At 50.0% G+C, this 26,728-nt stretch overlaps 1 protein-coding gene across 19 annotated transcripts in view; it reads left to right on the forward strand.

The window, feature by feature from the left end:
- The window catches only part of LOC120894667 (trithorax group protein osa), a 129,839-nt gene that overhangs the window by 98,200 nt on the left and 4,911 nt on the right, over positions 1-26,728 (forward strand). For 7 of the 19 annotated variants that reach the window (XM_040297392.1, XM_040297390.1, XM_040297388.1 and 4 more), the window contains 12 exons: positions 15,677-15,872; positions 18,340-20,154; positions 20,267-20,451; positions 22,472-22,525; positions 23,382-23,582; positions 23,801-24,020; positions 24,105-24,371; positions 24,867-24,989; positions 25,324-25,501; positions 25,735-26,155; positions 26,247-26,346; positions 26,432-26,664. In XM_040297392.1, coding sequence (XP_040153326.1) covers positions 15,677-15,872; positions 18,340-20,154; positions 20,267-20,451; positions 22,472-22,525; positions 23,382-23,582; positions 23,801-24,020; positions 24,105-24,371; positions 24,867-24,989; positions 25,324-25,501; positions 25,735-26,155; positions 26,247-26,346; positions 26,432-26,664 — 3,993 coding nt within the window. The remainder of the gene's footprint in view (positions 1-15,676; positions 15,873-18,339; positions 20,155-20,266; positions 20,452-22,471; positions 22,526-23,381; positions 23,583-23,800; positions 24,021-24,104; positions 24,372-24,866; positions 24,990-25,323; positions 25,502-25,734; positions 26,156-26,246; positions 26,347-26,431; positions 26,665-26,728) is intronic. The other 12 variants (XM_040297395.1, XM_040297405.1, XM_040297400.1 and 9 more) reach the window with 11 other exon arrangements.

Here is a 26,728-nt window from a genome sequence, read left to right on the forward strand (position 1 = left end):
ATGCGCTCATACCCGTAAACAATGCCGGTGTGCCTCACGTTTGCCTTAACATGCACTGTTTAACGAACCTTAAACATATATCATACACATTGCTCTCTTGCCTCATTTCCCAAGAGCGTTTCACTTTCAACCGGAACGCTTTTCCTTTTACTTGGTAACAAACGTGAATAAAAGTACTATCACGCAGCCACCAACCAACCTGTCGCCGTCGTCGCTCTGCGCCGACAGGCGCAGATCGACAGACGACAGACGATATCGTTTCATCGGAAGAGGAGATACGCTCGCCGTAAACAACCAACTCTCCCCCCCCCCTTTCATATTGGCACGGTTATGCTCGCCACCAAGGGGAGTACCTTTACAAAACCTCGTCCTTTACAACTCCGGCCTTTGGTCACGCTTTTCTACTCTGTTGAGAGTAATATGAAAGATACAGCGACTCTCATTTATGCTTTAGCAATACAGCAGCAACGCACGTGAAATGTTGGCACCACCGTGTGTGTGTATGTTTCAGTCTGCGTGCATGATGACTCGATGCAAGTAGTCACAATAATGCTACTCTCCGCATCGTTCGTTTCTAGCATCGTTATTATCGCCGGCACACCAAAGCCAAAACATGGACTGGCCCACCACCACGTGGCCGTGTGTGTGTGTGTGTTCCACCGTCGAACTCGCGGCAAAGAAAAGGGAAGCCAAGTTACGGGGGGGGGGTATCGTTAGAAAGAGGGCAAGGCGGAGGGCTTTTGAAAGGATGGAGAATGTGTGTTTTGAATTGAGCGGGAAAATGTATACCTTGCCGCCCCCGAGTGTTTGTGTGTGTGAGAGTGATTTTGGATTTTGACAAGCCGGGAGGGGACCGGTTTCCTGGGTTCTGGAGCGTTTTCATATTCGTGTTCGTGTGTGTGCGTGTGTTTGTAATCGGCAAAAGTAGCCCTTGAAAATATAGCTCCTACAGCATATTGCCCTTGACATGCGAACGGATTGTGGGCGCGTGCCGTGCGGCTCTGTAGACTGTTATACATTATAGCCAATGCGCGTGACTTTGGCGCGTCGTCTCCACCGGCGGGAAGGAATTACTTTTTTGGGGGAAGCAATTAATTGTTCCTTTGAAACCTTCTCCCCATCTCATCATCATGTGGTACCCTTTTTTTGTACTGCACTGTTAGCTGTTTAGGCAAGAACGAGGAAAAGCCTCGTCTATGTATCAGGTTCTCCATCAGATGCTGCTGTGTAGTGCAGGACGTCGGTTGGCATCAGGTGGAATCTGGACCAGTGTTGCGAACGGTGACGTTCATCGACATAAAATTGTAAACATTCATTCGATTTGAAGCTTCCCATTCCCATCTCTCTCTGTCATTTGACATTCCCGTCAAAAAATGTCATTTGACATGAAGACATTTTCAAGATACATTCATTTGACATTCGCCAACCTGTATGAATCGTGAACTGTGTCGTATTGCAAACGGCCGTATTCATGTCAAACTACAACAGAGCGTGCGGTGCAAAGGCTTTCGTTTCACTAGTTTTTGCTATTTCACTAGAATCCCCATATTCAGCGACGATATACTTCATAATCCTCCGATCGTATCAATTTGTGTTGTTCAAAAAATGTCAAATGACGTTCAGACTACATTGTTTACATTTCATGTCATCGGATCAGCCCTGACGGTAGCGATACGAATGAATTTCGTTTAATGACAGTCGTGTCGTGGAAGCATTGAATGTCATCAGCCAAAAATTATTTTGACCGGCTGTTTACGGTGACTGTCATGAAAAATGTCAACAGTTAACAACACTGATCTGGACAGCCTTTGGTTGTTTATTTTATGCTCTTTCGAGTGTTGCCGTCCCAACTCTTTCGGCTGCAAAACATCACACATACACACGCCGCCGCCCTGTGTAGAGTGAGAATCTTCTTTTTTCCATCGCCTCCTATTCGTACAAATGCTTGTTCCTCTTTTTAATTCTCGGCCGTTTTCTCGTTTCCAACCAATCCCAATACCACTGAAAAGAAACGTGAACCGGCGTCGTAGGTAACGTAAAGCCTGGGTCAATTGTTGGAAGAGTTTTTTGGCGGGAATATGCCTTTTTGCCTTTCCCGGTTCGCCCGTTCGCCAGTGCGATATAGCGGAGGAAGTCTTTTCAACCCCTCAGATAACGCGAGCGGGAAATGGCACTTGCTGCGAGAGTGAAAGGTGCTGCATATCACGAATGAGAGATGAATCGTTTGTCTGTATGTGTGTGCATTTTATAAGGAACGAATGTTTTGTATGAATGAACGAATGATTTCTCGTACTCGTACTGAAGAAATAAAACACAAAAATTGGGTAGTAATTCCACCTTTCTAGTGAATTCTTCGCCAATTTTCTCTACCACTGCAATCCAATTACCGGTTTTTAGCAGCAACAATCAACGGTTTTGGTGTGGTTCGTTATCATTTTTTGATCGAAATTAACCCTCCACGACGCACCGCACCACCACACACGTGCTAAATGAATTTCCGTCGCCTCTTTGCATTTCCTTCGTGGTTGCGTTAATAGCTTTGTGTGCTTTTTTCGCTTCGTGACACCACGACAGGTGAGTGGTGGCGTGTTTGGCCAATCGTATGCGATCTGCTAAGTGCTCTAGCGGCAAACGCTTATCTGCTTTGTTGTCATTTCAAACTCTTGGCAGAGAGGATAAATTCGAATATCTGCTGGAATCGAAGAACACACCGTCCGAAAACACTGTGAAAAGATTTCTGGCTCCGGCGTTGCTCTTTCAAGATCGCGCAATTTATTGTGGGTTTTCTGCTTTTCCGACCCATATCCTCCCCCTCGCCCTTCCTTGGGGGTGCGTATTATTGATGGTGCATGCACCATTCTCAGCAAAAATTACGGGGCGCGCCGCCCTGCCTTCGCTGTGAGCTGTGTGTGCCGCCGCCGGGGCCGAAATGAAAATAAAGTTGGCCCTCTCGTTATTTTTATTCCATGAGGTGTGGTGCGGTGGTGCCGGTGTGTGGTTCTACGTTTATTTTGTTGCGTGTGTGCTTTTTTCCCTCCTTCGGATCCGGGCGATGTGTGTGTTGCTGGTGGGGTAGCTCGGGGACCCCCAGTGTCAGAGAGAGAGTGCGTTAAAATTTTTGTGTCAGTTGTGTGTGCTGTCACAGTTGTGCGATGCGACATCAGCAGCGCACCGCCGAACATCGTCAGCGAAGCATGTGCGCGCCACAGCACTCTCCTCTATACAGAGAAAACGTGGTCGAGAGTGCGCTGCCTCTGGTGGTGAAGGAGTAGAGGGAGTAGGGGGGGGGAGGAGGGTATGAGAAATGTGATGGTACGGCCGGAATGGGCAAATGCGAATAGCTTGTGTGTGCCATCGTCCCCGTTTTTTTGCTGTTTGTTGTGTGGACCCAATGTAGATAGGGAAACGGTTTGTGTAGCGCGGGACCAGGGGGGGTGATGAAGATTCTTCTCTACCGAGTTAATGCTTTTGTGCGCTGCTGATGCGCCTGTCCGCCCGCCGTGCGCCTGCCTCTGCGTTGTTATTGCTGGTAAGAGCTTGGGCTGCTCTGCTCGAATGAGAACCACCGCAACGACGTGATACGGACATGGCGCGTTTTAGCACTCTCGTGCTGTGTGTGTGTGTGTCTGCTATAACAGCACAAGCACAGCGTCAGCACCGAGCAGCAGCAGGAGCAGCAGTAGAGCAACAGCAGCAGCAGCTCCGACCACAGCTGCGCTGCTCTGGCTCCCCTTCGTTGTGTGTACCCTCTCACATCGCTTTCTCTCTCTCCCTATCGCTCGACCCTGTGTCGTTTGACTTGACTAACTCGAACTGGTATATACCCCGGGATATCAAGGGGGAAAAACACATCGAGAACGAACATCGACACCCCGGGACGGGTGTACGAATGGATGGCCGTGCCACACAGAGCACAAACAGCACAGTGCGCGCACCGAAAGCGTCGTCCGGGCATTTGGGATGCACAGCAACACACCGACCGTCGAGGCACGGTGGAATATGGTGTGCGCACGTTTCGGTCAAAATTGTGTTATTATGGGTTATACATGTTGCTTCTTTCGAGCGATGGGCTAAGTTGCTGACTGGCATGTTTTTTTGCGATATAGTCTTGATTAATGTTGCTGTATAAAATAATCTAGTGAGTTGAACAATTTAGCATTTCAAACTGCAATGTTTTACAACTGTCTGACAGAAATTACTGTTAGTTGTAAATTATTGAACGCTTTTCGCATTAAACCGATTGCAATAGATTCCCTTCTGTTGTGCGTTTTCTTGTGCACGCCTAATAAACCAACTCTGCCTGCGTCGGACAATTTTTGACCATCGAAGCAAACGAACCGTTGCCGAGTGTGCCGGTGCGCTCGGTGTGCACTGCTCGGTGTGACGGGACGGACGACCTAAAGCCGCACCAAAGCGCGCGGCACACACAGAGCAGCACACAGGAGGCGTATCGCGCGCTCGCTCCGGTCGGTCGGGTCCGGGTCGAAAACACACTTTACTACACTCCTCGCAGCAGCAGCAGCAGCAGCAGCAGCAGCGCAGCACCAGCAGTGTGCTATGTCGTCCGTCGTCGTCCCGGCTTTTGGCTACGCTGATATGGCATGATGGCGCACAAGGCGGCTCCGACCACCACCATCACCACCCGGCAGCACACCGCAGCAGAGGCAACAGCACAACGCTTTATTTCGATGTGCCGTGCCGTTGCCGTGAGGATGGATTTTCGATGCTGTCGGTGTGCTCTCTGTGCCGGAGCTGATACCGACCCGACTACGACGAGAGCTTGAACACGTCGCTGCGCTGTGTGGTGTGGCCCTGAGAGCTCTGTGCCAATAGCGTTGTGCTTGTTGGTGGCGCTGGGAAAGGGCACAGGGGCGTTGAGCAGGGGTGATAAGGGGGGAGGGGGGGGTGTACGTCGTTAGGCGAACAACAAGCACCAGGGCACCCAGTGGGGCCTGGCAGCAAGGAGAGGGGAGTACCCTCGTCGTCGTCCTCGCGTCCTATTCTCTCTCTCTTGCGTGCGTTTGTCATCGTATTCTGGTGCGCTGCGCGCTGGGTGATGGGAAGTGGAGAGCTACGTCGACAGCAACGACGACGACGACATTCACCGCAAGAGACCTGAACTCACTCAATCGTGTGTTTCTTTGGAATGATGATGTATGGAGACACACCGCTGTGGTGGCAAGCGAGAGAAAGAGAGATCGAGTGCGGCAGCAGCGGATAAGATGGTTATGTGAGCACATTCCCGTCGAGTCCCCGTATCTGCCTTCTGCCGCCCGACGTTCGTGTTTTGTGAGGTTCTCGCCGTCTTCGTCGTGATATTCCGTCCATCCGTTTGTCGACATTGCCCCGTCTCCGGTTCCGACTTTCTGAGGAGTTTTTGTACACCATGGGCATCACCATCACCACCGCCGCCGGCTTATACTACCACTCTCTCCACAGCCTGCCAGAGAAGTTTGGGGCGACTTCTACTCGAGAATGGAACAGAGCCACCGAGTTTTTAAGCAGGGTTCTTTGTGTGAGACTGCCTGTGCATGGGGGAAAGGAAAGAGGCGCGTTTTGGTTGGCCCAGTGCAGTAGTATACCATTTCTGGGAAGAAATATAATCGCAGAAATCGGGGATATAGAGACACGCACGCGGTCGAGCGAGCGAGTGTGCCTAGAGAGCGAGAGAATAGCGCGGCGGCCAGCAATTTAGCAGAGGAGAACGACACACAAGATTATACGGAGAACTCACCCTCCCCCAAACCACGCGGGAACGGAATGGGCTGGCTTTGCCCTTGGCTGTTGCGTTGGTGCCGCGTTGAAGCGACGACCCTTTGGGAAAAGCTGAACTGCTAAAGCTACTAGCGAGCGCTATAGCACAAACCCCATCCATCCATCCACCCAGCCGGCATGGGTTCTCCCTTTGGTGTCGAGCTATTATTTATTCTGTTAGCGAGCATAGCTTTCCCAGATTCTATCTTCCCAGAGACCCAAGACCACGAGACCACGGCGGAGGCGGCCGTTGCTCGGGCAATTGTGTTTGATGGCAATTTGGAATAGAGCAGCAGACGACGGAACGGAATGAGTCACTGGAATAATTTCGCTGCCGTTGTGATACGGGGATGGCCCGTCTGTCGTCCTCTTTGCCATTAGATTAGTCGGTCCATCCCACACACCCAAGGCACGGTGGCGGGAACCTCGCAATCCTCATTTATAGCTCTTTGGCGCAGAGACAGAGAAAGAGGGGGATAGCAAACACTACTAGAGACGGCCATACAGGGCTAGGAGCATCCACAAAGGAAGCCTTCTGGAAGCTTTTTTCGCATCTGTTTATCTGTCTTTTCCATTTCCAGCCAGCGCGCTCTGGGACGACACTGGGGAAGCTCACAGAGTTTAGCGCTTTTGTAAGTCATCCCGTGTGCTGTTTGAGATTTCGCAGCCAGTTGAGTTGGATGCATTGGGCGTTCCACACTCTTTCGTCAACTCTTGTTCCCGTTCGGTTTCCCGGTCCGGTCTCTGTTGATACAGCGCCCCGGCTCGTACTGTTTTCGTTATGGTTCACTGACTTCAGCAGCTCAGCAATCCTCCCAAACTATCCCAACCGCCAGTTGGTTGGTGCAAAAAATGCGTTCGAGTTAGGAAATGAGAAAATCGGGTTAGTGGTGTAATTCAATTGACGACTTGCAAGATGACGACGTCTTCAAACACAGGTCTCTCTTTTGCTGGCTGTATTGTTGTTTGGTCGAAAAATTCTTGCTTTGAGATTTAGATGTGCTCTATTGTGCCTTTTAAAAACCTAAGCTAATGCCATTACGAATTCTACCAATCTTTGGGGCAATGTTAGAAGCATTGTCACAGCAAAAGTGTCTAGACACGATCGCGCTAGCGTGCGGATATAGGTTTGAAAAGAAGAGGGTTGCGTTGATTAACGTGTATGTGATAAAAAAGGCTAATGTGGCGCCAGTTTCATCGCCGGCTTTTTGATGCGGCTTTTCTCCTAACATCCCATCGCCGAACAGTATCGTTTTTTGTGTGTCCCTTTTTACCGAAGCAATCGCAAGAAACTCTCCGCATTGATTGATGCGGCTAAAAGCCGGTACCTCAAGACGTCAATCGTCAAACGTACACTTAGCGTAGAACTGTAACCCCTCAATAAACGAAGTTGGGCGACAGGACACACGACGAGGGTGGAATAAAGTTCAGCTTTTGATTGTTGAAATTTGTACGTTTGATCAGCAGCAATACAGACACGAACACACACACACACATTGTAACGAAAGAGGAAGCCCAAAGTGAGTAAGAGGATAGACCCCCTCAGACGGCGGGTGTAGAACGACGAAAAACTCTCGCGGAAAAAAGGGGGCAAAATAAACATACAAAGTTTACCATCGATGTGCCCAGTTGACTCAACTCGTCGGTTCGTTAGTTTAACGATGTACACGCGGGCCCCCCGCCTCTTTTGTACAGAGAAGGAGGGAAGAGTAGAGGAGGAGACGCCCAACAACAACACGGCCGACCGTGCCAAGGTTAATACGGGCGCCGGTTTCTTTTGCCCAACACACGCGCGCTGTATGTTCCGCTGCTGCTGCTGCTGCTGCCTGGCCCAGCGACGGCGGGACGATGACGCCGATGACGATGATGACTTTCGTTGCAATTTAATGCGTTTATGACAAGCGCGGTACCCTCCCGTGTGCTGTGGACACGGTCTCTCCTGTGTGCTGTTGTGGTTGTTACTATTCACCGTCAGTTCCACTCCATCCGACTAATGTTACTTTTGCAATTGGTAGAATGGCCGCTCCAAGTGGTTGTGTGGTGGTGGTGGTGGTGATGGCAAATGTACAAAGTGTGAGGGTTTGGTTTATGTTTGACCATAACCGCACAATGTTGCTGCATTGTTAGTGTAGCGGGATACGACCACGGCACGACCATAACGTTGCCCCGATCATGATGATGATGGTGATGATGATGAGGGTTGATGTGGTGGAGAGAACCGTCCGGCGGCTTTGCTCGTCGGAGAGCTCCAAACCCCTCGCCCTCGTCGTGTGTGTAGAGTTGCGAATTTTATTGCATGTGCGCGCACCCAGAGCGGTCTCTAACGACGACGGCCCCGCGTTGTTAGTATTCTCATCCCCACCCCAACAACGCCGTACGGTTCCGCCGGGACACGCGGGAGGTGATAAGCGAACTGGAGGACGAGCAGCTCACTCTAGACAACGTTTTGTGACATTAATTGACGTCACTTCAATTATCGTGTCGTTTGCTTTGGTGTGGCCGTTTGAAAGTGGCCGGAGGGAGGCGTGTTGTTGGAGAAGGAGGGCCGGATTGCATCCCTCAACATCCACCTCGGTTCGGGTTCCGCGCAAAAGCAGCGTGTTTTTTTTTCTGTTTGTACGCGGTATGCGATGAACATCATCAGCGCGCGCGTTTCAAGAAATGAGATACGGTGACACATCGAGTGGTCCACAGTAGAAAGTACGTACGCGTACACTCAAATGAAAACCATCGCCACCCGGCGCGGGTGGCCCCACTTACCCCACATCCCTTTCAGGAAACGGAACAGCGCAACATGGCACCACAGCTCGCTCCATCCATAAAGTCCATCCGTCGTTCGATGCCCTCTATTATGCAATTATTGTAATCCCCACCGTGTGTTCCTTATGTGTGCCGGTGGTGGTGGTGCTGCTGCCCTCCGGTGCTTCTACTATGGGCGCACACGCTCTGCTCTACATATTGCGAGCATCGAGCGAACGATGACCTTAATCTACAGAGTGGAGATCGGCCCCTGTGTGTGGGGGGCTGGAAGGTGGTACGAGAGCAGGGAGTGAGAAATCGGGTGGAGAGATGCATTTACGATGGTGTACCCACGACCGGCGAAAATATCATCATCTTCTATGTGTTTGTATGCGCGCACGCGTCCCCCCCGATAACGGAATTCCACCGAAGGTTGGGTCGCGGCAGAAGAGGAAGAAAAATAAACTGACATAACAGCAGCGTAAAAAAAGGGCAACACAGAAGAAAAACGGAATAATAAAACCTCTCAACCTTCAGCAAACGGCGCGCAGCACTCCGGTGGCTTCCCCCGGCGATTGGTGGGGTGGGTTCATCGGTGCGACCCACTGAAGGCGCGCGCGTGCCTTGTGTGCGCTGTGTGACCTTGAAAGAGCAGCAAGGAGGACGGGGGTCGGTCTTGTCTGTTGTGTGTGTGTGTGTGCGGTACGCGGCAAGGGTTTAGCTGCTGTCGGCTTGTGGGCTATGTGGTATAGCCGAGGAGCGAGAGCCATATGTTCAAACACCACACGAGGCTGGGGCTGTGTGTGATGATGCAGTTGGGTGCATGCAGGAATGCATCGGTTTGGTGTGTGCATCTGAAGTAGGAGGTACGGTTTAGTTTTGTGTCGTTTTTTTGTGCTGGGGGGTTGTTGTTCTTTTTCATTCGACTCCATCAGGTCGATGACTGGATGCAGAAACCATGCTTTTCAGTGAAGCTCACCAGTAAAGTTATCAATGAATTCTCCTCTACTGCCCTAGAACGGCTGGCCCCATGAATCATATACGACTGCCAGGGGCACTATCGGGATGAGTGAAATCGTGGTTTGAGGATTTTTGTGAAGAATGTTTTTCTCGAATTCCCCTCGATATCACGAATAACATGTAAATTATTTGCTATTGGAGACATACGTTCGAAGAGAATGCGGTGAATATTATGATGCTATTATCAGAACTTATGCAACTGTGTAAATATTAGTTTTTGCATACCATTGCCTGGCGTCATGGCAAATTCATGCAGAAGGTATCTTTGTTGAAGCCAGAATACAAGTGCACAAGTTCCCTATTTTCATCACATTGCATTTTCGACGGGTCACTTTCTTCAATGTTTAATAGCTGCTATCGTTTGATTTGCGGTTCGAGTTTACACAACACTCTTTCTTGCCAAAGTCATGCCAAACAAAGCCACACTGGACATACAACCTCACGTACTTCAAGTCCTCCAATGAACTTCCCAATCAGTGGCAGATTGTGGCAGCGCCCACAATGCGAGTGAGAGAGAGGGTTAGCCCCGGGGACGTGCTCTCGGGTGCAGGGCGAAACAACACTGGCCAAGGTATCAACACTGATCGATATTGTTGTGTGCGCGTGAAAGATCCTTGCCGCACATCCGGAGGTCCTCCACGTTGATGTTGTTCCCAGTCCCAGGGACGAGTTTTCCAAGAAAGATAGATTGTGCTTTGCCATGCTGCTGCTGCTGCTGCTGCTGCTGTTGTGTGGGTTCGTTGTTTTCCCTTTTTGCGCCCGGCGCTCCATTCGATATGCCGGGTATAATTAAGGAGATGATGACCGGACGAACGAGAAGAAGGTATAAAGTGTAAAAGGGGGACTACTGATGGTGAAATGTAGCTCCAACACTTTTCCTTCCCCTACCCATCGCTGGGCAAGGATATTGCTTTGGCAAAGAAAAGCGGCCCTATCAGACGGCACAGAAGCGCCCAGCATCAGAGACCGTACGAGTGTGTGAGGGTGGGCAAATAAATTGACATGCTGTTTCTCCCACTCCAAATGGAGCTATTGGGGGGGAGGGTAAACCCATCACTCTATTCCTTGGAAGGATTTATATGAAATTAAAAATGAAAAATGTCCGTAAGAAAGTCAGAGCAGTGAGAGGGTTCAATCAGTGAGATTGCAATGGGGAGCGAAAAGGGCGAGTGATACCTCCCAGGCTCCCTTTGCCCAATCCTTTTTGCTTCGTTTATCAAGTAAAGCATAGTTTTCTATCGCGCTGTGTTGAAGTATGAGTTTTATTTGCCTGGAATTCGATTACACAACTCACCTTCTCCCTTCCGTATATGTCTCTGTTCTCTGTTAATGGAAGTGTGTGGTGCTGTTCGATCGTATGGTCTTGATCGATTCGTAAACATGTGCTAAGCTTTACTGCGAATCATTTAAAGGATTTTGCCGGTTTTCTCGGGCAGGGAAAGTATTATTGATGTGCATTCGAGCTGATGCGGAACTGGATAAAAATAGTTTTAACCCCTACTTTCCAAGACAACTTCAAACCATGGTACCAAATTGTACGTGTGTGCATCATATAAGGGACATTCGTGCATCTGTTGTCGATCGAATTTGCTCGCTTTTTTTGGTATCTCGCTTGGGTTTTTTTATATGTGAGTAAAATATATCTACAACCAAATTCCGCTTTTTTCTCTCTGTCAGCATCGCGACCACACCATTGCAGCCAAACCTCATAAATCAATCAATAATCTAGGACGAAAACCGCGCACAAACCAACCATTTCCTTTTTTTGTTTGTTCAGCTCTCGCATATTTTATCTGAGATACCGAGAGAGAAAGAGAGAGAGAGTAGAATCTGCCGTAAATTCATCATCCAGCAGCAGCGCGCACTCTGCTGGTCATCATTATGCCCGCGGGTGAAACAACCAACGCGTCTCTTCCTGGTGTCCCTCGCCGACAATAGTTTGGTGCCCGCAATATGCTTGAATGCTTGCTGTGCTGTGGAAAACCCGTCACCACCTTCCTCCTCGGTGTTCCCTTTTTTTTGTTGCATATTTGCCGTTTTACGATTAGTGTGAAGTTTGCTGCTGCGACTCTCCAGCCTGTTAATTTTAAACTATTGCTACTCGCTTTACAGCGGATATGTATGCAAACTATATCTGGTTTGGCAAGAGTGTCGTCGCCATCCAGCAAAATCGCATTTTTAATCCTTAAATGAGTCACCAACATAACTCTGCAGCTTCTGGTGTGTGTGTGTGTGCGTTGAGGATTTCGACGCACCGTTGCACAACACTGAGGGAAAGTGCATCCGAATAGCGGCGCTGGGTAGCGGGGTAGCGGGATGTGATTTTCCGAAGCCCGATGGTGAATGCGAATGCTGTGTGCATAATTATATTGAAAATTATATGCGTTGGAAATTGATAAAAATTAAAAAATAAATTATATTTCCGTTTCTGTCGGCCGCCCACCCACTACTGCGTCGCTTCCGTGTCTCTCCCCCTACGACTGTTCCCTGTTGGTCGGTGGTTTTGTTGGTCGGACGACTGGTTTTGTTGGTCGGTGCTCTCAGGCACACGAACACAGAGGCCGCGCCAGTGTGTTGTTTGGTGGTGGACGGGCACCATACATAGGGACATGGATCATCGTCTCTCCTTCTCCTCACCACATCGACTATGTGTGGTGCATATGTTAAATACATGCAGTTTTCGTTCTATGTTGTGCGTGTGCTGACCATGTCATCGATTATTGGTGGCGAGGTTTTTCACATGCTCTGTACCAACGCATCGCTGGGGACAGAACTTTATCACATTACTGTTGTATTTGCCCTTCGAATTCGAATTCGAGTAAAGTCATTCTCAATACATTTTGAGCTATTTTTCTTTAATTATCTGCATTTGTTGAAGCATCGTTTTAATGTGTTTTTTAATCTATTTCCATTCGAAACGTTGGTGGAACAGGTTGAGAACGAAATCATCCACCACAAACAGTGGAAAAGATTGTGTTTTTTTTTTTTCTCGAGACGCCTGTAATTATGCTTTATGGAGCTTTTCCCTGCACTTGGCTATTGCTGCACTTGACCGCCAGTTCCCAGTGGCCAGAGGAAAGAACGTTTTGCTGCTGCTGCTGCTGCTGCTGAGGGTGATAGAGAAATTTTATTTCATCACTCAGTTGTCTGGTCGGTCATCCCTGGGAAAGGTGTACAATTTCCCGGGTTACTAAAGAATATATACATACAATGGTGTATGTATCTGGCAAAAACAACCAAACCCAACGCAGAGGGAGGTGGCGGTGGTGTGGTTGGTTGTGTGGTGGAGGATATTAAAACATCACACATACACACACACATAAAAGGACGAAAAAAACATGAAAAACTTTTCATCTGATATTTTGTGCAACAACCCCCCACAGCGGGGCGCTCTCTCTCTGGAGCTCTCTTGTGCGTGTAGTAGTTGTGGTGTTGTGTGGTGGCGTTGCAGTGTGTGTGGGTAGGTCCCGGCAGGACACATATTAAACTCGATTGTGTGGCCAAAAGCCACTGCTGCTGCTGCTGCATCACTCTAATTTCATTTCCACAATTGCATACCAGCACCAGCACCACCACCACCACCAACCCAATCTGCCGCGTGTCCTGGGCTAATTGAATGCGATGCAATCTCTCCCCCTACTCTGCCATACCGCTCCTCCTGCTGCAACCTGCAACGCGTTTTGGTGCCAGCATCCACCATCGCGTTGAGGCTTTTGGGGGGGAGGGGGGGGCTGGAGGGGGGGGGGTGGGCGCTGGGTTTCGGATTGGTGCGCATTTATTCATTTATTTATTTTTAGTGTTTCTTTTATTCACACCCATCTCGCACACACATATGCGCAGTATACAAACTCCATCATGCACACACACACACACATATGCAATGCTTCCGTGGTCATTTGAAATGTACTATCACAGCCACACCATCACCACCACCACCACACCGTAGCGTATATTTTGTAAAGTGTGCACTTTTTATTATCACTCCCCCAAATGCTTATCCTTTTTTTGGTGGGAATGGGGCGAGATGCGCGTTGTTGTTGGGTCGGTTGGCGTTTCGGACCCCCCCCCCTCCTCCCCACCTCTATGCTTGTGTAATGTGCACTTGTGCATGTGAGGTTCCAGGGGTTTACAAGCGATTCGGGTTCGCGTCCTGTGTCCTTTTTTCGCCTTTTTGCGCACGTGCAATCTGAAGTCCAAAAAAAAGGGGGGAAAAAGGGAAAATTAAAATGAAATTGATTGAAGAGAGAACGACTGGTTTAGAGATAGAGAGAACACATTTTACTTGATGATTATTGATGATATTGTGAAACAAATCAAACGTATAAAACGTAAAGTATACTGTAAAGTGGGAAGGATATTGTTTAACAAGTTGTTGTAGACGAATTCTACAACATCACCCTTCTTATGAATTATTATCTGCCTCTCTCTGTACTGTATCTGTAAGACGAACAATAGTTTTATGAAAATAGTTGCTAAATTGCTCACCTTGCTAGCTGAATTTTGCCGTCCCCCCATGGCTGTCAACTGCGCGTTGTGTTTCTCTTATTGTGCTGGTTGAAAATAGAATCGAAAGGAAGAGGGGTGTCAGTTTTCCAGGACGGGTGACTAGAATGTGAGCATCATGCATTTTCACTGATCATGCTGTTATTGGTGTGCATATTTCTGGGCAGCATTTGTCTTTTTTTTTCCTTCTCTTTGATCCTTTTTCCTCTCCCAAAATAAAACCCCAGCATTGCGGGGTGGGGGAGATGGCGGTCCAGCCACCCACCCAGCTGGATGTGGGAAAGGGAATGCTGCAACTCACCACCAAAGTGCGTGTGGCGCGTGTTATTCTACTGCTGCTGCTGCATCCCTGGATAGAGTCCCAGCCGACACAAAATACACACAGCTCTCCCAGCCGCCGTGTGTAGTGGTGGTGCGCAATAGTGTGTGTGTGTGTGTGTGGTAGTGTTGCGTGTAGAGCAATAATGCGCACCAACACCACCGGACCGCTTCACTAGCCAGGCTGGCTGCCCCAGCACACCGGAAGGCTATTAAATCAGTCACATTTGGGCGATTAAATGGGGCTGGTGGAAGAATTTGTGCGAAAAATTCGATCACATACGGCACCGCGTACGCGCGCGGCCCTGGCTTTCGTTTTGCTGTGCTTTCCTTCAGCTGATGCAACAGACCAGAAAAGGCTCGGCCGTGTTGTGAAAAGGGAAGTCTGGAAAACGTAAGGACACCCTGCTCCCCGCCAAAGAACAGGACAGAGGGCCAGCAAAAGTCCTACTGGAAAGCAGCAGTGAAGGGGGGGAAAAAAAGCCAACCAAACTTCGTACAAACAAAGCAACAAATTTGGATGAATTCTTCTTCCCGCTGGAGTGTGGTGGTGCAGGTGGTGGTGGTGAGAATGTAAAGGAAAAACGACATCACCCGTTCGCTCTACATTCAGTGTCAGAGTGGAGCACAGGGAGAGGACCAAAAAATAGAAAAGTTTCTTGTGCTGTGTTTTTATCGTGCTTTTTGTTTTGATCGTGAAGCTATCTGAAGAATAACATCTGTGTGCGTTGCTAGTAAAGTTGTGGACCCGTTTGGTTGTTTGGTGTCAGAGTAGTGTGTGGTTGAGAGGAGGGAGGATAGTAGGTTTGCCATACTCTACTATCACACGGATTGGTTGTGATTGTTTTGGGGACACTATGAACTACCGACCTCCATACTGTTCTGCGCCTCCGTCATCGCCATCATCATCAACGTCCTCCACATCATCATCAGCTTCCTTCTCCTCTTCACCGTCGTACGATGAATGGTGGCGTCTTGCGATGATGGTTTCAGCCTCGCCGGCGGCGGCTGCTTCCTATTCCGGATTGACAATGGCCGGTTTTACCCGGACTGGGCCAATGTTACCGTTGGCGACAGCAGCAGCAGCAGCAGCTGCTGCTTCGACCACCCGTCGGTGGCCACCGCCCTCGCGGCGGTACAATGCAACCGGATCGTGCTGGTTTACCGGCGGCGGTTTGTTTGTATGTGAACATTAGCTACTAACAATTACTACACTACTATGGGAAATGCCTTTTTTTTTTAGTTATTTAGGGAAAGCTCCGTGGCTTCGCAATGCGATGCTAATTATGTCTAAAATACACTAATCTTTTTTTTTTTAATTCTTTTTAATTTTGTTACACAGGATTCGACGGGTCAAAACAGTAATGACAGCACGACGGGAGGTAGTGGCGGGCCCGGCAATTCTGCAGGACCAACGGGCATCCACGGTGCACCTGGCACACCGAACTCCTCCTCTTCGTCGTCGTCTCAGGGCATGAGGCCAACGCCGTCGCCAACTGGTTCTGGTAGCGGGTCGCGTTCCATGTCACCGGCAGTAGGTAAGTTGTGTGGAGGGGGAAGGGGGGGGGGTGAGGGAAGAGAAGGGGGATGGTATCTAAGAAAACGCACTTGTTGCTTACGGCGGTGGTGTGCGATCGATGACACACACATTGGTGGAACTCGCTCGCTCCGACGGTACAAAGTATTTTATCTTGCCTAGTGTGCTACGAGTGAAAGAATTGAATGAAAAATAGGAAATTAATAGATTAGCGCGTGTGCGGGATTCTTTTTTTTTATTCTGCTTTTAAGTTAAAATACACCTAATCAGTAACAATACGTGCATCGATAAAACGTGTGTGTGAGTGAAATCAGTTCACATTGTGTTGCTATCTGTTGCGTGTGGTGATAAGAATGCATTGTGATCCGTGACTAATTTGTGTTATCATTTGAACGCAATTAACGACAGTTTAAATATTTGAGGATTTTGTTTTATTTTGTTTTATATTATCCAGTGTTTATGCAATAAACTTAAGACCATTAGGGGAAGGTAGGTAAAGACGGACACGTTAAGGGAAATGGTAAAAATCTAAGGATATATAGGTGCAACGACCATGAAAATGTGCATACATTATCTTACACTCATGTTTTATCAGAAAATGTGTTGAAACTTTTATGTTTCGATTGATTTTTGTGTTTTTTTCATGAATGAAAAACATGCTTTTTTTCGTGCAGTTTTGAAATGTTCGGGTAAGACGGACACCTGGTATGGGAAAGATGGACATCATGAAGGGTAAGCTGGACACCGTCAGAAAACGTTGGAAATTGAAGAGTTTTACAGAATTTTTGCAAATTCTATCGCTTTCCATGTCCTGGCATGTTTATAAACCAATTCTTGGCCTATTGCAACGACGATTCATTCAGCCGTGGTTTTAGAAATTGTAAACAACGCTTCGTTTATCGATTTATCGTAGAATGCAGCATCTAAAACATTATTGAAATATCGCGCACTTACAGCTGAAGTTGCTCCAGTGTACAGAACAACAGTCTTGATCTTCCTTTTAGGAAATTACTTTGTGAAAAGTCCACGACCCCAGTATTTATGAGGGACTTGTTAATAGTTTAATCCATTTTCCACCATGTCAACATTCAACATTTGATATTTGTAATCCCATAGAATTTCTCATCTATTCCTTAACGATGTCGTATCAATGCCTCATATTTTTATTGCTTAAAGTTGTCCAAGTTGTGACAAGATATTGGATTTTGTGAAGCGCCTCATCTGCGTCCAGTGAGTAATAGTATAACGAATGGCTACTATTTTGACCGATGTTTCATTTCTCGCTTATTTCAATACTTTCTCTAGTTTCTCATTGGTTTATAGCTTCGGAATACCCATATTTAAGGTATTTGAAGAAATCCATTCATCACCAATTGATACAAGAAGTAACTTACTTACTTACTTATCCGGCGCTACAACCGCTTTGCGGTCTTGGCCTGCCTCAGGAGTGTCCGAAACCGCTCACGGTCTCGCGCCTTCGTCTGCCAGTCCGTTATCCCGGCCTTAATGGCGGACGCCTCCACGCCATCCTGCCACCTCAACTTGGGCCTACCACGCCTCCTCTGTCCTTGTGGACGGCCTAAAAAACCCGTCGACCCAGCCCGTAAAGTCTTTTTAGGCCGTCCACAAGGACAAGAAGTAAAATAAATCAATAAATTTAGTGTCCATCTTTCCCTACAACAAAGTGTCCGTCTTTCCCGCTTTGGTGTCAGGATCTTTAAACTACCAGAAAACAAGATTTTGTGTTGCTTTCATTCTCGTTTTTTCGCCAGTTTTTTCATTAATGATCACGACAACTCATTCATGAAATAAAACTTCTGGAAATATAAACAATACAAGTTGTAGAGCTTAAGATCCGCAGTAGTCAAATTAGATCCACAAGGGTGCACACCATTGAAAATTTATTTTGTTGGTGGATTTAACCGATTTTGCATATATTATGCCAAAAATGTTCTCAAAGGTGTTGTTCAACTTTAAGTTAGGACGCTGCATTGTTGATTTTTTCGAAAATTACCATTTTGATGCATTTATGAGAAGTGTCCATCTTACCCGCAGTGTCCGTCTTTACCTACCTTCCCCTACACATTATAACAACCAAGTATAAGTGAAATAGGAGTTTAGTACTTACGTGAAAATCTCAAAAGTTTATCGACTCTTTATTACGTGAAAAGAACTTAATGTAACGGGAACAGGACTATATAGCATCCTTGTTGGACAAATCCAATAGTAATTTCCTAGGAGCCTGTTTAAGAAGGGCGCCATAGAGTTCCATTTCCAACATACGAAGTTCATTTCCAATAGGAAAGAGTCAAGGAAGCGTACCACAACTATGAGAACCCCTGGAAAACCCTGTAATACGTTGAGCGTGTGTGTGTGAGAGAGAGCATAATGCCCATAATGTCAGTTACAATTGGTTGTTTCCTTTCTCCTAATGACTTTTTGTTGTTCTCTTCTTCGTCCCGCTCTAGGCCAACAAAGTATTTCGATGCCTCCTCGTCCATCCAGCAGTCACTCGCAAGCGCCAAACCAGCAACAGCAAGGACCGAACCATCAGCACGGCGGCAGCAACAGCAATCTCGTGCACGGCCAGCAGCAGCAGCAGCAGACGCAAGGACCACCGCCAGGAACACCGGAACACCACGCCCGTGTAGCCTCGCCGAATCGGCCCCCGTCGGCTTCCGCCCAGCAGCAGCAGCAGCAACAACTTCCGCCAGTGTCGTCCGCTCCCGCGGGCGGCCCAGCGTTACCGCCGTCGTCGCAGGCAGGTGCCGCCGGAGGGTCGGCAGCAGCGGCCTCCGCGATGGCCGCCCAAGGCTACCCGGCGCAACCGCCCCATCCACCGCACATGCACGGTGGCCCGTACAAGATGGGCCCGGGTGGCCCGGGAGGCATGCCGCCGGGTGGGCCCGGCCAGCAGATGTCACCTTACCCGCCACCCCCGCACCAGCAGCCACCTCCGCAGTCGCAGCAGTATTCACCACACTCGCCCGCGAGTTACTCGCCGCGTCCGCAATACCCGGGAGCGTACGGCCCGTCGCCACCGGTGCCGGGGCCGCCGCCACCGCCCGGCACCCAGTCGGCCCAGGGTCCGCCCGGCAGCGGGGGTCCGCAACCGCCACACCCGCCGCCGCCCGGCGGCTATCCGGGACAGCACCGGATGCCGAACCACGTGGGTGCCGGGGGACCACCGCCACCGCCCCACTCGCAGTACCCTCCGCACCAGTATCCGCACCAGCCGCCAAGCCCCTGGGGACCACCGCACACGCAGCAGGCCGGCGGCCCGGGTGGAGCCGGCGCGGGCCATGTAAATAATCATGTACAGCAATCGCAACAGGGCCAGGGCGGGCCACCGACGCCCGGCGGTGCAGGCGGACCGCGGCAAGTCAAGGGAATGCCGCCCGGTCCGCCGGGAGCTGGCGGCGTACATCCGCAGTCGCCCCAGCAGCAGCAGCAGCAGCAGCAGCAACACTCCCAACACCATCAGCCACCGCCACCACATCATCAGCCGCACCATCAGGCGCATCATCAGTCCCCGCACCATCCGGGCGGCCAGTCCCAGCAGCCGCCGCCCCAGAGCGGTTCGCCCCAGCCGCTCAACTACCTGAAGCAGCACCTTCAGCACAAGGGCGCGTACAGTGGAGCGCCCAGCCCGACGCCACCGCCCGGCCAAGGGTACGGCAACGGGCCCGGAATGCATCCACCGATGGGTCCGCCACACCACATGGGCCCCCCGATGGGGCTGCCGCCGCCACCGAACGCAAGCAGCATGGGTCCGCCGCCACCGGCCGGCACACCACCGAACCAGTCACCGTCCGGTGCGGGCGGCAGTGGCGCCCTCGGACATCCGCAGCACCCGTCGCAGCAGGACGGCGGACATCCGCCTTCGCCGCACGGGCAACAGCAGCAGCAGCAGCCTCCGTCGCAGCCCCAGCACCCCGGGCAGCAGCAGCAGTCGCAACAATCGCAGCAGCAGCCTCCCCACTCGCCCCACCATCATCCGCATGGGCCACCGCCGCCGCCCCACCAGCATCCGGGCCACCATCCCGGTGCCGATGTGCCGCCGCAGCCACCACACCACGGGCTGCTGGCGGGAGCGGGCCAGGACAACGGTATTGGCAATGCGGCAGGCGGGCCGGGAGCAGGAGGAGGAGCGGGTGGAGGTCCACACCATCACCATCATCCCCATCATCATCATCCAGTTACCTCACTCGTTACGACGGGACCTGATGGCGCTCCACTCGACGAAGCCAGTCAGCAGAGCACCTTATCCAATACCTCAGTAGGCAAGTAACGCTCCTCCGGGACATAAATCGCACCACCACCACCACCAGTGCACCACAAATGGCGGTAGCTGACCATTCCTTCTCTATTTCTCGCTCACCCCACCTCTTGCAGCTTCCGGAGAAGATCCCACGTGCTCGACGCCGAAATCGCGGAAAAACGACCACTACAACCAAAGCCATCTGACGAACACCAACACGCCGTCGTCGTCGAATGCGTCGCCCGGACCGCACAACGCACACGAAGACTTTGAGCTCAACTCGTCCCCCACGTCCTGGCCGCGGACGCCAGCTAGTCCAGTGAGTATAGTAACGCATGGCGAAATCGTCACCGCCACCACCAGCACCACTGCTGTCAACATCACCACCGTCAGCAGCAGCACCGCCAGCCACGAAAGCAACCGCAGCAACAACTGCAACAACACTTATCAACAGCAGCAACGGCTACAGCAACACCATCCACTACAGCAACAGCAGCAAGACTTCTGCCGCAGCGAAAGTAGCAACAGCGACGTGGTCGACGGTTGTCTGAATGCGTTCAGCAGCTCGCAAGCGCTATTTCTGCAGCATCAGCAGCAGCATCAGCACCATCAGTCGATCGAGGGCACTCTTTTGGCGAACTTCACTTCCCACACCTCCTCCACTCCGACCTTAACTGAGCTGTGCGGTCCGGTAGGAAGCTCGTCTACTGCGCTTATGCAGCGGCCTGGGCACAGTAGGCTCGACTCACCACCGCACCGGCGGAGCTTTCCCTCGCTTTATAGCAACCCTTTCCAACAGTCCGACCCGTCCGGTCATCAGCAACTGCCCTCGTATCCTTACCATCGGATGTTCTATCGACAGCAACCCTTTCCCCAGCGATCGGTTGGTGCGTCGAATCGATCTCCGCTGTCCTATCCAGCATCATCCCCCGCATCGAGACAGCTACTTGATCATTCCTCAGTAGTGCAGACCGACGGTGCTGGAACTGCTGCTGGTGGTGCCGGTGCTGCTTCGCCACTCGCTCCAGTGCTGCCGTCACCGCGCCGAGAAGAGTCGTCGTCGGCCACGTCGTCGCTTTCTACGGCATCCTCTGCTGCTTCAACGTCGTCATCGTCGTCGTCGTCGGCCGCGGCCGCTACTGCCGCGGCTGCGGCGGCCCTTGTTGCGTACTGGTACTCCTACTCCTCCTATACGTCGCCGTCGCGTTCACACGTCCTCGTGCCGAGCACGGCGCCGGCGATGCTGATGCGTCGTCCGTCGAACGTAGCCAGTCGTAGTAGAAACGTAGATGTACAATCGGTTTTCTTTTTTGCGCCACTTTTAACCATAGAACCAACTCTCTGTACTATTACCCCCACTACTCCCCCCAAAAACCACCACTTCCCCTATGAAGAGGTCGAAATCAAAATTGTCCCACTTTTCCCCCTCTCCGTTTCGGCATATTGCGTGGTTCCGTACTGTGTGACGATGGATTAGAGTTTACTAGTAGGAAAAAAAGTGAATCTCTAATTCATTCCTTTTAGCACATCATGTGTAGAAGCGTTCTACTACTCGCTGCGAGTTGAAGAACGCTACTACACCTACCTACCTTGTTTATAGTACATCCAACCATAAAACACTTAACACACACAGACTACACTATCAGATTTTATAGTATCCCTTCTGTTTTCCCATAAACGTTTTATGGCGCGCATTTTTCGTTATTTTCTTCTGTTTTTAGTACAATTGTGTTTTGCGTATTACTCGTAGCGTATTCTTTCGAGTGATTATTTGATTCTATTGTTTGTATGTGCGTGTGTGTGGTGATATTTGCTTTGTCTGTAAATTCAACCACATTGTTCCCTTTTTGTTGTTGTTGCGTTTTCTCCGATTTCATTTGTGTTGCGTTGTGTTGTGCTGCCCGTCTGCCTGTAGCTGCGCTCCTGCTGCCGTTTACCTACTGAGTTGATTATGCTGCGTGTTATGCTTTGTTATGGTTTAGTTCAGAAAACAACTACATCATCAAACACCACACCCCTCCACTCAATACGTACACCACGGATGAACTATCTATTGGATTTGTAGTTGCTAATAGTGCCCTTTCGTCACATAAAAACCTCCCTCCACCCCGTGTCCATTCCCGCTGCTACTATTATTACTGCAATCCGTGTGCAATTGGAATGTTAAACTCTCCAATCCGACAAACTGTTTCTTTCGATGAGTTGTTCATCAACCAAAAACATAAGCAAATCAAAAGCAAATGCCTCTCCCCGCACACACCAATTGTTACTTGTTACTCCTTTTTGGCAGCACTTACTGAACTCGTACGATCGTTTTCTTTTATCCTTCTAATTCGCAGGTATTTAACAGTCACGTTCCTCCGACGCCGGAGACACCTTTTAGATCCACTAAGGTTAATATCGTTTCCTGTTTTCCTTGCAACCGATACCAAAATCCGTTTTATATTGGTTTTGTTTTTCTTTTTCTGTTTTACTATTATTGCATGAATGCACGAACAACAACAACAACATGTGCTGCTTGTTGTTTAATGTTTTACTTTCGAGTTTTATTTTGCGTTCCCTTTTTGGGTTTGGAAGTGCACGGTGATAGTGATAACATTTTATCTAATTTTGTTACATTTTCATTTATAACAATCACACCAATGGCCAATATATATACAGCAAGCGCGCAGGGAAATACTAACCAATTAAACAACATTTCAATTGTTTGGCATGTCGGTTGCGAAATGAATTAACATTTTCCATTTATTTGTTTTATTTGGTTTGTAATAAATATTGGATTCTTCCTGCACAAGCTTAACGAAAAGCGACAACCACTAAATTCAATCTGGTCCGGGGTTCTTCTCAGAAAACAATACCGTTCAATCGCGTTGAAAAAATACTGGCAGCCAAGTCGCTGCAACAATCGTTTGGTTTTGGGGTTGATTTGTTTCCATTTATCCTTTCCTGTTTGGCTAATTTATTTATTTAAATCGCTCATCTGACTTCTACCTAACCTACCTAATCTCAATTTAAATTATATCTTAACCTCATACTAATTGACGATGGTTTTCTCCTACTTGCGTGGTTCATGAGTTGGTTGATTATTTTATTTTTATTTTTCATTTTTCATAGCACCAGGTGTTTACGGTTTTTCTTTGCTTTTGATTCCACTATAGTTTTTGCCCTTTCGATGTCCAAACACGTTGGCTAATCTTTCAACATTCGTCTTTTTTTTGCATATATCCACCCTTCCATCCATAAACTCAGCAGAAATCGGACAGCTTGAACAAGCTGTACGAGATGGACGACAAGCCGGACCGGCGCGTGTTTCTGGACAAGCTGCTGGCGTACATGGACGAGCGAAGGACCCCGATCACGGCCTGTCCGACGATCTCGAAGACACCGTTGGATCTGTACAAGCTGTACGTGTACGTGCAGGAGCGCGGCGGGTTTGTTGAGGTGTGTAAGGTGAGTTGCTAAGCTGTCCTGACCTGTCCGATCCCCCAACAAGCTAACCCTACCCTCCCACTCTAACCGTTGAGGCATCAGAAGCTTACTCGAGAATGGTTGAGCGTACAACGCGGGCGTCTGCGTGTTTTTTTTTTCTTTTCTTTTTTCTTTCCACCCTTTCTCCTTCACCCTTACCCCCTCCCTCGCGCTACCTTTTTTTGCCGCCCAAATCACTGAAGGTTACCAAGAGCAAAACGTGGAAGGACATCGCCGGCATGCTCGGGATTGGGGCGAGCAGCAGTGCCGCCTACACGCTGCGCAAGCACTACACCAAGAATCTGCTGCCGTTTGAGTGCAAGTTCGACCGTGGCGGTATCGATCCGGGCCCGATCATTGCGCAGGTCGAAGCCGGTTCGAAGAAAAAGTCTGCCAAAACGACCTCCGTTCCATCGCCGGGTAAGAACGATGATAATGCTGTGTTTGGTGGGTTGCTTGCGTCAACTAATCGTCATATCCGCTCTGCGCATTCCTTTTTTTTAGGATCATCGAATTCGCAAGACTCGTTCCCAGCGCCCGGCAGCAGTAGTGCCTCGATGGATGGCTACGGACCGTACCCGGGCAGTGGCTATCCGCCCGGCTCCACGCCGGACTATGTGCAGCAGCAGCAGCAGCAGCAGGGTGCTGCCGGTGGCCCACCGGGTGGTCCACCGACGCCCGGTGCCCCAGCGGGCCCGGGACAGCAACAGCCGCCACAGCCGCAGCAGAGGCCACCCTCGCAGCAAAGTGGCACCCAGTCTCCTCATCCAGGTAGGTGTTTTTGGTTCTTAACCGGTCATTAGAATCCATACATGTGTGTTTATTTGGAAGGGCGTGGACATATACTAGTTAGGTACAGACATTCATAAGGTGAAGGTTAACGTGCACTTGTTAGTTGCACACGTGTTCACAAAGACTTTGGAACCTTTTGGAAAGGAATTACAGTTAATAGAAAGCGAAGGAGCCCATTTTCTCGTATTTGTTTGTACATAAAGTATATAAGTAGCACCATATTATTCCATTCACCACCCAGTTGTATATGTATATAGGTATTTTTCTCACACATATCACCCTGCCCCGTCAATAATCTGTTCTTCCTCGCCACCTCCAAATAGATACGGCATCGTGTGTGTGTGTGTGTGTGTGTTGTAATTGTGTAACGTTCCGGTTCCGGTTCATGTACATGCGTGTTATTCATCTCTGTTCCTCTCCCATCATTGCGTCTCTCTCTCTCTCTCTGTTTATCCTCTTTCTAACATCGTATAGGTTCAGCACCGCCTGCCTCTGGCGATAACATTAGCGTGAGCAATCCCTTTGATGATCCCGTGGGTCCACAGCGTCCCCCGTATCAGCAGGGCGCTCCCTATCCACCGGTTTCACGTCCCCAAGGTAATGGCACACACATTCTTTGCATCGGACGTTCTTTGCCCAATTTTCCACTGCACCCTCTCACCCTCACTAACTATACCACCCACCCTATCCTTACAACTTCCCTTCGTCATTCGTGTGTCCTTCCCGTGAAAAGCAATACTAACATAAACAATGTGTTTTGTAAAAAAAAAAACAATCTAGTGCGTAATATGTAATGTAAAATAAGCCTCACAACCTTAACATGGTGTGCACCAAACTCATTCATTGGGATTTTGGTTACTCGTAGCGCGAAACCGCGTCTCTCAATGTACGTTTATTGACTTTTGCTTTTTGCTTAATCGCATACCCGTAGGTGCTCCTTACCAGGGACAGCCGGGTGGTTACGGGCAGTACGGTGCCCCAGATCAGTACGGACCGGGGGCGGGCACACCGCCCGGCCAGTATCCACCGCCGCCCGGCCAGCAGGGACAGTATCCTCCAACGAATCGGCCGCTGTACCCACCGTACGCACCACCGGAAGCCGGAGAAGGGTAAGGAATATTGACCTTTTATTAACGTGTTTGTGTAACTTTGTCTATCCGTCGTAACCACCACTCACCCATAGTAGTAAGGAATACCGTATCGCAGATGTGCTGCGATAAGAAACCCTTCCCTCTCGTGTGCTAACACAACCCTCAATGTTCGTAACCGTCGTGTCGTGTGTGTCTACGTGAACGTTTTCAAAGCAAATGAATAAAAACAAATGCGTTTAACCTAATGACAGATCTCTCTACAGAGGCACACCACCATCGTCGGCGGCCCCCGGACCGCCATCGGCAGCCGATCCGTACCGGGGCTACGGCAGCTCACCCTACCCGCCGCCACCGCAGCAACGAGCGTACCCGCCGCAGCAGCAGCCAGTCGTCAGTGCGGCACCCGGCGTTCCGCCCGCTGGTACGCCTCCGATTCCGGGCCAAACGGGTGGTGCCGCCCAAGGGCAGGTGCCGCCGGGAGGAGGACCACCATCTCAACAGCAGCAGCAACAGCAGCAGCAGCAGCAGCAACCGCAGCAAGCGCCGCCTCCGCAGCAGCAACCGGGCGCCCAGGGCCAGCCGGGTGCACCGGGCGGAGGCTATCCGGCACCGGTCGGTCAGCCAGGCGTGCCACAGTCGGCCGCCGACTACTACCGACAGCAGCAGGAACAGGTACTTATTGCCCTATTTTCCTAGTTTTTCGCTTCCCGCTGTTTTGTTCCGTTGTTCGCTCTGATATTTATCGCGTGAATATGTTTTTAAGGCTCTTCCCTACCCACAGCCCAACCAGCCCCGGCGCCATCCGGATTTCGAAAAGAGCCAACAGCCCTATCCTCCATACCAGCAGCGGCCTCAGATGTATCGTAAGTATCATCGTCGTCTGAACAACGCAACATAGCGGATGAATAACTGGGGTTTTGCTTTTTGTTTTTGCACTATTCGCTACAGCAGGTGGATGGCAGGCAGGTCCTGGTGGACAATACCGTGGTCAGTATCCTCCGCAGAGCCCCCAGCAGCAGTGGGCGCACAATGGTCCCCGGCCGAGCGGTCCGCCCGGTCCGCCCGGTGCTGGTGTCCCGCCCGGTGGTCCGCCCGGTGCTCCCGGTCAGTGGGGAGCGACCGCGGATGTGAATCGTTACCCTCCCAGCCAGCAACAGCCACCATATCCGACGCATCAGCAGGTGTGTAGCTTGATTTTACTTGATTGTTTACCTGAAGTTACTCGTTCCAGGGTTTTCGAGGGGT

The sequence above is a fragment of the Anopheles arabiensis genome, chromosome 2 (genome assembly GCF_016920715.1).
Source record: "Anopheles arabiensis isolate DONGOLA chromosome 2, AaraD3, whole genome shotgun sequence".
Classification (NCBI taxonomy): domain Eukaryota; kingdom Metazoa; phylum Arthropoda; class Insecta; order Diptera; family Culicidae; genus Anopheles; species Anopheles arabiensis.